We start from the raw sequence: 13,473 nt of genomic DNA, 5'->3' as shown, positions 1-13,473 counted from the left end.
AGTCTGCGGGATAAAAAATGCGGGAAAATGGCTGCAAACCATGATTAGCAGCAGACTTCCCTGGTGAGCACTAGCTTTACTACAGTGATCTAATGAGCAACTAGAGTGCTAACATTCAGAATTTATGGCAAATGTGTGACACATCTGAATGCCTTCTTGATAGAACCAAAGTAAACAAGCATTGAAAATGCAATAGATCTCGCCCTCGTTTAAGTTAAAGCCATTCTGTTTGTAATGAGGTGGCTTTTTAGCTTTGCTTTTATTAGTGTTTTTAAAACTTTCATGTAAATAACATGCATATGTATGCATATATGTATATGTATGCATGCATTTATATTTATATAGATATGCAGATTATATATGTTTATATATGTATATTACCTACTGGCGATAGCCAGTGGGTATATATAGTTAGGATTTTTTCTCTATGGGATTTCTGAAAATTCTATGTCTAATAACTTTGGCGTTTGTGGACGGAATTGGCTGAAATTTTCAGGAAAATGGCACATTTTGTTTCTGAGCAGCCCCTGAAAATTTGGGGGGGTTTCGTCAAGGGGGGGCCGAGAAAAAAGGGGGGTCCCAAAATGCATTTTTCCCATTCATTTTTCCATGGGGCGGTTGGACTCACTTTTAGCTCGAACGGCTGAATAGATTTACATGAAACTTGGCAAAATTGTAGATATGGTTTGCCCGACGTGCCTTTGCTATGTCTCAATATATGTGCTCCAGTGGATTTTGAGAAATTAACGTTTAAAAAAAATATATATATCTGTGACAGCGCTCCGGTTAGCGCCCCGGTTCGCGTACCTGACGCGTAACGGAACTTCGCGAAGCGAAGCTGATTGGCTCTCCGGTGTCTGTCAACATTCTAAACAGTCCGGAGCGGCCGCCATCTTGTCTCTCGGTACGATCGAGAGACAAGATGTGGTGAAAAACAAAGGGGGAAATGAAGGAAAGGGGGCAAGGTAGACCACTCCTGACCCCCTAGGATTGATGAGGGGGATATTAAAGTCCCCCGCGATTTTTCGCGGTAGAGGCGCTTCCCGGTACGCGAACCGGGCAGCTAACCGGCAGCGTAACGGGAGTCCGCCATCTTGTGTTTTTGGAGCGTCCGGTTCGCGTACCGGGTAGCGTCCTGGTAAGCGTAACAAGGGGAAAACCAAGAGAAACAGTAAAAAAAAAATTAAGGGAATAGATTTCCAGCAAACTTGGCAAAATTGTAGGGACTGTTTGTTTGATGTGCCTTTGCAAGGCCTCAAGATATGTGCACGTGTGGATTTTGTCTAATTAAGGTTAAAAAAATATATATATCTGTAAGCGTGCTCCGGCACGCTTACGTTACGGGTTTTGTTTGCGCTGCAGAGCCGATACGTCACGGTTATGCGACGCGTCATGAGGCGTCTCACGTGGCTACGTGATACGTCACGTAATAAAGAATATATTTTACAGCTATAGATATTAGCTTTTAAAAAACCAATGAAATTCACTGAAAAAACCATAGGTTATAGACCATATATAGTTAGGAATTTGCATTTACAAAACCTTGAAAATTCACTGAAAAAACCATAGGTTAGAGACCATATATAGTTAGCTGGACATTTTATTGACATAAAACCAATGAAATTCCATATATAGTTAGTTGCACTAACTATATATCGCGCACCCGCAATCCACTGCTGATGATGTCACATATTACATCATTCATGACATGGTCAGTGACATCACTGATGACATCACTGATGACATCTCAAATGACATCACTGATGACATCACTGATGACATCTCAAATGACATCACTGATGACATCATGACACACCAATACCAGTTACTACATACGCACTCACTGATTCCTACGTCTACACACACATTCACTCATTCACCCATACAATCACTCATACATACAGTCACTCATTATTACAACACTATCATATGCACTCATACACCTATGCAGACACTCACACACTGCCTCTCATCCATGGAGTTACTCACACACCTAGTCAGTCCTGTAAAGAATCAATCACACTTCCATTTCCTCATCTATACAGTTAAACACAGAAGACCATACTTCAGTGACATCACTGATGACATCACTGATGACATCTCAAATGACATCACTGATGACATCTCAAATGACATCACTGATGACATCATGACACACCAATACCAGTTACTACATACGCACTCACTGATTCCTACGTCTACACACACATTCACTCATTCACCCATACAATCACTCATACATACAGTCACTCATTATTACAACACTATCATATGCACTCATACACCTAGTCAGTCCTGTGAAGAATCAATCACACTTCGATTTCCTCATCTATACAGTTAAACACAGAACACCATACTTTTCACACATATACTAACACATACTTACTCTCTTATACAATCACTGATACAAGTACACATTGATATGCACAGAGTCACACACCTCCCAGCCAGCCACACACACACTCAGTCTTCCATACATCCACTCATTCTTCAATATGTAAAACATATTTAAACTTTACAAAAACACACAGACACTAGATGATGTCATCAGTGATGTCATTTGAGATGTCATTTGAGATGTCATCAATGATGTCATCAGTGATGTCATTTGAGATGTCATCAGTGATGTCACTGACCATGTCATGAATGATGTAATATGTGACATCATCAGCAGTGGATTGCGGGTGCGCGATATATAGTTAGTGCAACTAACTATATATGGAATTTCATTGGTTTTATGTCAATAAAATGTCCAGCTAACTATATATGGTCTCTAACCTATGGTTTTTTCAGTGAATATATATATATATATATATCTTTCTTTACGACTTTGTGACAATGTTAAAATCATATTTGAAGGACACAACTGACTTTCTCCGTAAAATTGACAATTTAAACTGGACTAGCGATTTGGTAATGATGACACTCGATATCTCGAGCCTTTACACCAGTATAAATCATCTCCAAGGGGCAGAGGCAGTAAAATGGTACTTGGAGACACGGCCCATAAACCTGACGGCACATAATCAAATGTTACTTGAGTTTATATCATTCTGCCTAAGTAATAACATTTTTCTGTTCCAGGATCAACTCTACAAACAGATCTGTGGTACCGCGATGGGCACCTGCTTCGCCCCCAACTACGCGAATCTCTTCGTCGGCTGGTGGGAGGAGCAGGTGGCCTGGGCGGCTAATAATGCCGCATGGACAGAGAGGGTAGTATCTTGGTACAGATACATAGACGATCTGTTTATCGTCTTTAAAGGCTCGATACAATGTGCCAAGGAATATGTCAAGGTACTAAATGAGAATTACCTTAATCTCAGATTTAGTGGGAAATTAGCACAGAAACCGTAAACTTTTTGGACCTTAAAGTGTTCATAGCTGAGGGTAAAATTTGTACAGCATTGCATAGAAAACAGACAGCTGGCAATTCTGTGCTCCACGCAATGAGTTGCCATTCGGGGAAAACCATATCTAGTATACCCTATGGTGAACTACTGAGAATTAAGAGGAATTGTACACGACAAGATGATTTTGAGAAGGCGGCTAGTGAAAGTATGTTGAGGTTCAGAATGAGAGGATATACCAAGGAGGTATTACAGGAGGCCAAAATGACAGCTGACAAAAAATTGAGATCTGATTTAATCTCAAAGGAAAGCCCAATGTCACCCAAGAGACAGGAGAATAATCAGAACAGTATGAGGATGATTATGGACTACTCTACCGATGCCCAGGATATCAGAAAAAAGTGTGTGAAGAATTGGCACATATTTAGATCTGACCCGGTCATCGGTAAGGATTTACCTAAGTCTCCATTAATAACGTTTAGGAGAGCTAGGTCATTGGGATCGAACATTGTACAAAGCCACTGTAAGAAAGAGGAAAAACCTCCACCATTTGGGAAATTGACAGGATTCTATCCTTGCCTTAAATGCAAGGCATGTAAAAACAGTAGAAAGGTGACTAGTTACCAAATACCAGGGATGAAGGAGCCCAAAAGAATCACCAGCTTAATGAATTGTAACACAAGCCACACGGTGTACTGTCTTGTATGTCCGTGTGGCCTGCATTATATTGGGAGTACCACTCACCCAACGAAAATTAGGATCCTAGAACACTTGAGGGCCATACAAAATAAAGATCCCACATATCCAGTGGCGAGGCACTTCGAAGTGTCTCACCAAATCAACCGAGAACTCCTTAGCTTTTACTGCATGGACCAAGTACCGGCAGACATAAGGGGAGGAAATAGGCTGCTTCAGCTACGCAGGCTAGAGTCTCGCCATATAATTGAGAACCAGACTAAGAAACCAGGTGGCCTGAACGCTGGGGAGGAGTTGGTGGTCCATTTATGAGTCTTACATTGATTTTTCTGCATTGTTGGTGATTTTCTTATGTTCATAAGTGAGAGATGTTTGTATTTATGTATATATTTCTGTGGAATGCCCATTCAGGGCTTAATTTGAAAAATAGTCATTGTTTGTGTGTTTAATAGCCCATCCAGGGCACAATTCTGTCAGTGATATTAACTGAATTCACACCACTTAGAAATGGTGGTTGGTAATGCACAATACATGTCCTTTGTTTATTTTGTTGATTGGCTGTATTTAAACCTTGCCTGAGGGTGGCGCCGGCCTCGAATTGAGAAAGGCGGTGGCCAAAACGCGTCTTGTAAGAGTGTTTGTTTAATAAACCATATTGGAACAGTCCCTCCGTGAGTGCTGCATGCTTTTGCATCAGAGCTTTGTCTGACCGTGACCGGTGTGGTACCGTCTCCCGCCATTGAAAGCACCCGGCCGCGAGTGAAGGAGAGCAGACGGATCAGTGAGCCTTGAGATATATATATATAATCAGCCTCCCGAGACGCCCACCAGAGAGAGAAATTCACATAAAGAACCACCCTGCTGGCGCAGCTGCACTTACTTGCCAAAAGCCGAAGGCGTCCTATTCCTTTGAAAAAGGTCAGCGGAATGACCGAAATGCCTCAGGAAACGCCCGTTCTGCACAGCAAATAAATGCTTTTAAATTCACGGGAGGTGTGAGACTCGCTTTTCTTCTTTGAGGAACTTGTTCAAATGTCATGAGGCTTGGTCCTGCCTCGAACACCGCACCCCCACAAAGAGCGCCGAATTTGCCCGCACTGGGATCGTCTTTTGAGTCTTTGCTAGAGCATCAGGGCAACGAGCAGCCTCCAAAGACTGGACTTTGGATTTGCCCCAGCAGTCTGAAAAGGGACATGCTGGGTCCCGTGACACCAACACTGCAGCACAAATCAAAACGGCATTACTCAAGAACGTGAGAGCAATAAGTGCAGCGGACTACCAGGACCAGCAGGCTCAGTGAATTAATCAGCCTCCCGAGACGCCCACCAGAGGGAGAAATTCACATAAAGAACCACCCTGCTGGCTCAGCTGCACTTACTTGCCACAAGCCGAAGGCGTCCTCTTCCTTTGAAAAAGGTCAGCGGAATGACCGAAATGCATCAGGAAACGCCCGTTCTGCACAGCAAATAAATGCTTTTAAATTCACGGGAGGTGTGCGACTTGCTTTTCTTCTTTGAGGAACTTGTTCAAATGTCATGAGGCTTGGTCCTGCCTCGAACACCGCACCCCCACAAAGAGCGCCGAATTTGCCAGCACTTGGATCGTCTTTTGAGTCTTTGCTAGAGCATCAGGGCAACGAGCAGCCTCCAAAGACTGGACTTTGGATTTGCCCCAGCAGTCTGAAAAGGGACATGCTGGGTCCCGTGACACCAACACTGCAGCACAAATCAAAACGGCATTACTCAAGAACGTGAGAGCAATAAGTGCAGCGGACTACCAGGACCAGCAGGCTCAGTGAATTAATCAGCCTCTCGAGACGCCCACCAGAGGGAGAAATTCACATAAAGAACCACCCTGCTGGCGCAGCTGCACTTACTTGCCACAAGCCGAAGGCGTCCTCTTCCTTTGAAAAAGGTCAGCGGAATGACCGAAATGCATCAGGAAACGCCCGTTCTGCACAGCAAATAAATGCTTTTAAATTCACGGGAGGTGTGTGACTCGCTTTACTTCTTTGAGGAACTTGTTCATATATATATATATATAGTTAGGACCTATTTTCCTTAGGAAATCCGCAACATTCTATTTAGAATAACTTTGGAGCCGGTTGACGAATCTTCGTGAAATTTTCAAAACTAATGGCCAGCTCCGGTCCGCTCTTATCCTGAAAGTCTCAGGGTGATTCGTCAAGCAGGGGCCGAGAAAAAAGGGGGGTCCCCAAACGTGTTTTCCTAATGCAATTTTCCATAGGAACCGTTCATCTCGACTACAGCCCGTACTGCTGAACGGAATTACACCAAATTTGGCAGAGAAGTAGTCCTTAGTTCAGACTCGTGCTTTTTGCTTAAATGATGTAAATCCGTTCAGTAGTTTCTGAGAAAATCACAATTAAAAGTACATATCTATCTAGGGCCGCGGATTCTCCCGTGCACAAGCTCTATGCTAATTGGCTGTCAACACTCCAAAGCAGGAAGTGTTGGCAGCCATCTTGTGCCACGGTAGAACCAAGGCACAAGAAAACAGAAAACAAAACACGCAAAAGGGGCAAGGTAGACACGCCGCGACCCCCTAGGCCTGCTCAGGGGTCCCACAAGGACCCCCCAAGGCCCAAAAAAAAGTATTTTTTTTTTTAATCGCGGGATGCGCGTAGAATCGGCACATCCTGCTGCAGAAAAAAAAAATGGAGCTTGGGCTCCCGCAATTCGTTGCTAATTAGCCCCTGGGGGGGCAAGTCCCAGGGGCAATATGCATAATGTTATAAAGCCCCGGGGACCACCACCCCCGGGGCTTTATATAATTATGTGGGGGGCTATCAGCCCCCCAGCCCCGGGGACCGTCACCCCCTGGGTCTACAAAATTAAATGTGGGGGCTCAAAGGTCCCCCAAGCCCCGGGGACCGCCACTCCGGGGCTTTATTTATATAGTTGCGGGGGGGCTCAACCCCCCCCCCGCAGCCCTGGGGACCGCCACACCCCGGGGCTTGATTTTTGTATTAAAAAAAAAACCTGTGTGGGGAGGCTCATGCCCCCCCCACACGCCCCGGGGACCGCCACCTCCCGGGGCACTAAATAGTAAAATTGGGGGGTCCGTGACAGACCACCCAGCCCCGGGACCACCACCCCCGGGTCTTTGTAAATTGTGGGGAAGGGGCCTGTATGACTTAAACGCATTCTTTCAACTGTTTACAGGGGATGCACTGTAACCAAAATGCTTTTACTCAACTGTTTACAGGAGATGTCCCAGGACTGAATCTAGGATCTAGTCATGTGGTGAGAAAAGTAATCCATAAAGTAACTAATTGCATTTAACTAGAAATTCACATTGAGCTCAATGTTGCATAGTGTTTGAAATGGTGTTGCCCATTGCAACAACTGTAACTACTGTACTTAAAAGTCTATTGCCTATTTGCAAAGTATTTAAGCTAAAGTAATTCATTCTGAGAAAGTATATTTTGTAATGTAATGTATAATGTAATTATAATGTAAGTTAAAAAATAAAATATCTAAAACTAAATAGTTTAAACAAATGTAGTAAATCAGTATAAAAAAATAAATATAACAATTAATACACTTAAAAATTGTCATTTACAAAACCTTTGAAATTCACTGAAAAAACCATAGGTTTCAGACATGTTATAGTTAGGAATTAGCATTTAAAAAACTTTAGAAATTCACTGAAAAAAGCCATTGGTTTTAGGGGTGTTATAGTTAGCTGGACATTTCACTCGTACAAAACCATTGAAATTCCTCTGTTATAGTTAGTTGTACTAACTATAACTTGCGCGCCCGCAATCCACTGCTGATGATGTCACATATTACATCATTCATGACATGGTCAGTGACATCACTGATGACATCTCAAATGACATCACTGATGACATCATCCACGTGACAATCTGATGCATCTCATTATACACTAGTATAACCTTTCAACACTCACTATAAAATATGGAGTACCATATTTGAAACCATTGACACACCAACACAAGTTTCTAAAAACCCACTAAGTGATTCCTACATCTACACACACATCTAAACACTTACCTATAGATTCACTCATACATGCTAACAAAGATCAATAAAACATTATCAAATATACTTATACACCTACATCAACATTACACACCAGACACATCCTATTTACTTATGCAGTCATCCTACTCACTTATGCAAATAATTGATCATACTTACATTTACTAAGCTACACACTAATACAAACACCACTTTATTAATTCATATAGATAGTAACTCATACTTAGTGTGTTATAAAATCACTATTACAAGTATATGGTTTTCGATAGTCACTCATACAATTACTGAGTCTTATGTATACTTATTTATAAAAACAACTGTCACATACACTGTCTTTTATATTTCTACTTTGTTGGATATGTATCATTTAGAAATATATTTACTCATCACCACATCCATAAAGAGATTCACTCACCCAAACAAGTGTTTCCACGTGCAGTCTTAACCTCTTATACCTACTAAATCAACTATTTACAGATCGTTGGACAGTCACACACCTCCCACCCAACCAACCACACACACATTCACTCTCCCATACAACCGTAACTAATTAATAACTAATATAGACTTTCACATAGCTAGTAACCAACTTATGTAGTAGTTTACACAACAAGAGATACAGTGAAACAGATATTCACACAGTTTAATCACTACCCCATATATTTAGTGAGACACTTTAAATGAGTCACTTAGACAATCAATCACAGTGCTACTAAATCCTCCATCCAGACACTTATACATCCACTCAGTCTTCAATGCAGATTGCTATATATATAATACTTATTTAAATATTGAACCAAACCACATTCACTGGATGATGTCATCAGTGATGTCATTAAAGATGTTATCAGTGATGTCAGCAGTAATGTCACTGACCATGTCATGAATGATGTAATATGTGACATCATCAGCAGTGGATTTGGGCCCGCGAGTTATAGTTAGTACAACTAACTATAACAGAGGAATTTCAATGGTTTTTTCAGTGAATTTCTAAGGTTTTTTAAATGCTAAATCCTAACTATAACATGTCTGAAACCTATGTTTTTTTTCTATATCTGTGATTTAAAGTTGAGAATCTGTGATTGATTTTGTGATGTTAGTTTCAGCCGTACACCTCGAAGGCAAGAAAAAAAGGGGTGAAAACCACCAACAGCACGCCGATGGGGGCTTCTTATGGTCCCATGACGTCCGACGGTGCTGCGTGCAGAGCTATGGGCATTGTGACACCCTTATTGACGTGGGAGAGCTGTCAAGAAAAGTTTCTGTGGAATGCTGGAACACTGGGATATTCAGAAGGTGAGGCATCCACATGTAGATCCTGTAACCACCAGAAAAACCATTAACGAAGATAAGTGACTTGTTCGTTTGAACTATAACAATGAACAAAACTGTGGCAATGAAAATGAATCATAAAAAGAATTTTAAAAATGGTTCAAAAACCGGAATTCTCTTTTCTCTATACTCCAACCCCTCCCATCTGACTGATTTGAACAGCAGATTCTGCACTTATAGAATATCTCCAGGCGCCAGGCTGGTTCCGGAAGATTTTTCAGCATAACTCCTGCATGCTGCTCCACCTCCCTCTACTCCACCCTGGAAGTGACAACTGGGACCACATATAGATGCCACCCCACTGCGCTGACATCCATTCCTTTCTGTGCTTTAGTATGCAGGTCCAGAGCTAGCTCCAACTTTTTTTCCTGCTCTTTGACAAGGCCTTTTTTCTAAAAATGTTCTTCCGGTGTACAAGGGAACATATCCACCCCTAAATCTACAGGGCTTAAACTTTGTAGAGATTGTCACAAGCAAATGTCTGTGGTAGATGCATTGCCTCGCTGGTATTTGGGGTCGAGAAACATATATCCAAGTTGTGCAAGCAGGGTTCCCTAATGCACCCACAAAATGAACTGAGAAAGCGAAACCAAATTCCACCTTGCCAAACACAGTTAGAAGTCATATAAAGGCGGTTCCTGTGAGTCAGGTCATTGTCTAGGTCCAAGTCCTCAGGTAAGTCAAAATCAATGAAAAAAATGAAGAGCAAGGGGGCCTCGTCCCAGCCTCGACACTCTCGATCTGGGAAGACACGAGGATGTCAAGGTGCCCTGCAGTCTCGTTCCCAGTCCTTCTCTGGGGAACTGCTTCCACAGCCTGCGCCCCAAATTCCCAGGTCTATCGGCAAAGCTGTAGCAGGTTTAGGCATTTAACGAGGTCATGCTCCATATCCGTACCCAAATGTCTCCCTATGTTGCGCCGCTTTTCCTCCCATGGATCAATGGAGACCTGCTTCCGGATTACTGCCTGCGTGTCAACCCCAACCCTGTCTTCCTGTTCAGCTTCGGTTGCAGAGCTCATATATCGACCAGCGCCTCAGTCCACTCCATTCCCTGCCAATGCAGGATGTTGATTCCACAGCACTATCCAACTCCATGCCGAATCCCTCTCAGCCTCGGCCAAAGCCACCCTCAAGCTCAGTACCTTTATTGCCGGCCCCATACACACAGATTCTGATAGAACAGTGTCTTTGCCTTGATGCAGCTCCCACAGTATGATGTTACATTTTATATGGACCTACAAGATAGCAATGAGCTCGATACTTCACTTAACTCAGAAGAATCGGCCTCATTAGCTTGGGTAGTTATGCAAACAGCCGAGGTCTTAGATCTACAGTTGCCTTCATGTGAGGTAAAGAAAAAAGTACAAGCTTTGTTCCTGCCTGTAGACATAGAGGTGGCACGTTGTTTTAAGGTAGCTCTGGGTAACCCTACTTTTCTTACACATCATTAGGCAATGGCAGTGGTTGCTGCTCATCTGCATAGTTTAGGGGTATACCAGTCTTCTCCCACTGCGTCGACTGGCTGTTGATGGCAGACTCGACACAGTCTGTCTTGGAGCACCTCCAGCCAACGGCAAACCTCCTTACGTCGCTGGGGTTCAATATCAACTTGTCAAATTCACGCTAGACTCCATCGCAGAAGCTCCCTTTCTCCGGGGCCATCCTGGATATAGTGTGTTTTTGGATCTTTCATAAACATCAGTGAGTCCTGGAAATTCAGACTATGATTGATCCCGATGTTTCAGCTTCGCTCCAATGTCTCGGAGGCTTCTTGATATCTGGCCCGCTGCTTCCAGAGCACTGCCATAGCAGATGTGGGATCTGAAATCTTAGTGGGTCCAGCACTAGTTGGACTTGTTGGATTCCATCCATGTTTTGAGGAGACTGCAAAAGATCTGTAGTGGTGGTTGCTTGAGTGCAATTTGATCAGCGGCAGACCTCTCCTGTGTAGAAGTCTTTCAGTGTTTTTTGCCCCACCTCACCCCTCAAACAAGGAAGAGGGACTTCATCACATGGACCCCAAAAGAGCCCTCTGTTTTTTCATTGATCATACCAAATTCTGTTGAATAATGATCAACTCTTTGTGGAGTTCTTCGCGGCAAAGGGTAAGGCAGTGCGGAAAAAGACTTGAACTTTGTCCAATTAGATAGTCCTTTACCTTAAGATATGCTATGTGATGGTCAAGAAAACGCCTCCACAAGGGTTGAGGGCCAATTCCCCCAGGGCCGAGGCGTCTACCACTGTGTTGACACTCAGAGTGCCATTCCTGGATATTTGTCAGACTGCAAAGTGGTCAGCAGTGTGCACATTAACGAAGCACTAGTGCCTTGAAAATCAGATCCAATGGGAAGGGCATTTTGGACATTTGATCATGCAGGACTTTTTTGTCTGAGCCATTGCACAGACCCACCACCAAGGCAGTTAGGGCTAGATGTAGGTAAAAAAATGTTACCAATTCTAAAATACTGAATTTTACCGATTCGGTATTTTAGAATCGGTAAAACCTATGTAGGTAATTATTCGGTATTTTTTACCGAATCGTTAAGATTCGGTAATTACCGAATCGGTATTTACCGATTCGGTAATTGCCATTCATGCCTATGGGCCTGGAGGCCCGTAGGAATGAATGTCAATTACCGAATCGGTAAATACCGATTCGGTAAAATTGTGAAATAGTCAAGGGTGGCAGGGTGTCACTTTGACACCCTGTTGCACCCCTGATTAGTGCTTGTGTGCCATGTGGCACACATACATGCCCTTAGGGCATGTGACACCCTGCCACCCTTGACTAAGGCACAGGTGTAAATGCACATATTTGCATTTACATAGGAATTTGTTATTTACCACCAACTAATAGTTGGTGGTAAATAACGAATCCTTAAAGCCCTGTAGCACTGTTTACAGTGCTACCTACATTTCAAAATACAGATTCAGTAATTTTACCGAATCGGTAAATTTGCAGAATCGGTAAATTTACCGAATCGGTAAATTTACCGATTCGGTAAAATTACTGAATCTGTATTTTTTCATGCCCTACATCTCAGTATCCAAATACCGGTCGGTAACGGCCGAAAATCAGTATTTTCGGCCGTTACCGACCGGTATTTGGATACCTACATCTGGCCCCAGGTGCTATGGTATCTATTGTAAAGGTGAAAAATCTGCAGTTAGAGGTATCCATCAGAGAACTGTCTTTCTGATGGTTAGTTCTACAGTAGGTGTCTGACCACTTTCCCATCTCCTAGTTCCGTAGAATTGATTATTTCATATGAAAAGATCCTAAATTAGACCTCTGCACACTAGCATGACCAATTACATTTTTGGCTTCTTGTCTGAGGGCATGGACGCTGTCCAGAACAAACGATTGTCAATGTGCTGGAGTGGTGCTTGTATGAGCCTCTAGAAGTCACTTCCAGGGTAGAACAGAGTCTACGTTGAGCCCCACAATGCCACTTACTAATAAGTCGAAGATTTCCTCTAGGTCTTCCACTTCTCTGTACCCAGCTTAAATACACTTCTCATTATTTTAAAAAGGGCAAGCCTCACATTGAAAGATGTCACAAAAATTAACATTTTGTTGTGCCTTCTCTGAAATCTATAAAGCAGTATAAATCATATATATATATGAATTATTGATGACCTGTCAAACTATAATAAAACAAATGTTATATGTATACATGTGCAAAGACTAGCAAATGCTACATGCGTTAATAAATATGAAATGTGCGCTCAAATGAACATATGAAATATAGTAGTAGTGACATAAGCAGAAAATGGGAAGATTACATCAGGTGGTGCTGGCTTCATCTTAAAACCAGAAGTGAAGTCGTGGTTACATCACTAGAGCCATAAAGCGACCACCTTGGTGCCTCGAAGTCTGGCAGTGTGAGTGAGCAGTTAGGCTTATCAGAGGGTAGAGAGCGGAGCATTTGTTGTACAAACTAGGGCAATGCATGCTGTACACACTCAATAAATTAAGTCGAGACTGATCCAGCGCGACTCCAAACCAGTCAGTTGGGCCCATAACACCGCAAGTCATTCATATACACAAATCACTCTGCTCCCA

General features: G+C 42.7%; 1 protein-coding gene across 2 annotated transcripts in view; it reads right to left on the bottom strand.

The window, feature by feature from the left end:
* LOC144762883 (uncharacterized) overlaps positions 1-13,473 on the bottom strand; it is a 396,549-nt gene that overhangs the window by 158,313 nt on the left and 224,763 nt on the right. Inside the window, exon 4 of one of the 2 annotated variants that reach the window (XM_078648175.1) lies at positions 9,274-9,392. The exons of the other annotated variant lie outside the window; for it this stretch is intronic. Coding sequence (XP_078504301.1) covers positions 9,364-9,392 — 29 coding nt within the window. The 3' untranslated portion in view covers positions 9,274-9,363. Of the gene's footprint in view, positions 1-9,273; positions 9,393-13,473 lie in introns of those variants that run through there. 2 annotated transcript variants of the gene reach the window in all.

Source organism: Lissotriton helveticus, chromosome 6 (genome assembly GCF_964261635.1).
Source record: "Lissotriton helveticus chromosome 6, aLisHel1.1, whole genome shotgun sequence".
Classification (NCBI taxonomy): domain Eukaryota; kingdom Metazoa; phylum Chordata; class Amphibia; order Caudata; family Salamandridae; genus Lissotriton; species Lissotriton helveticus.
The sequence above is the reverse complement of the archived record's forward strand: the minus strand, read 5'-3'. Positions and strand labels throughout refer to the sequence as shown.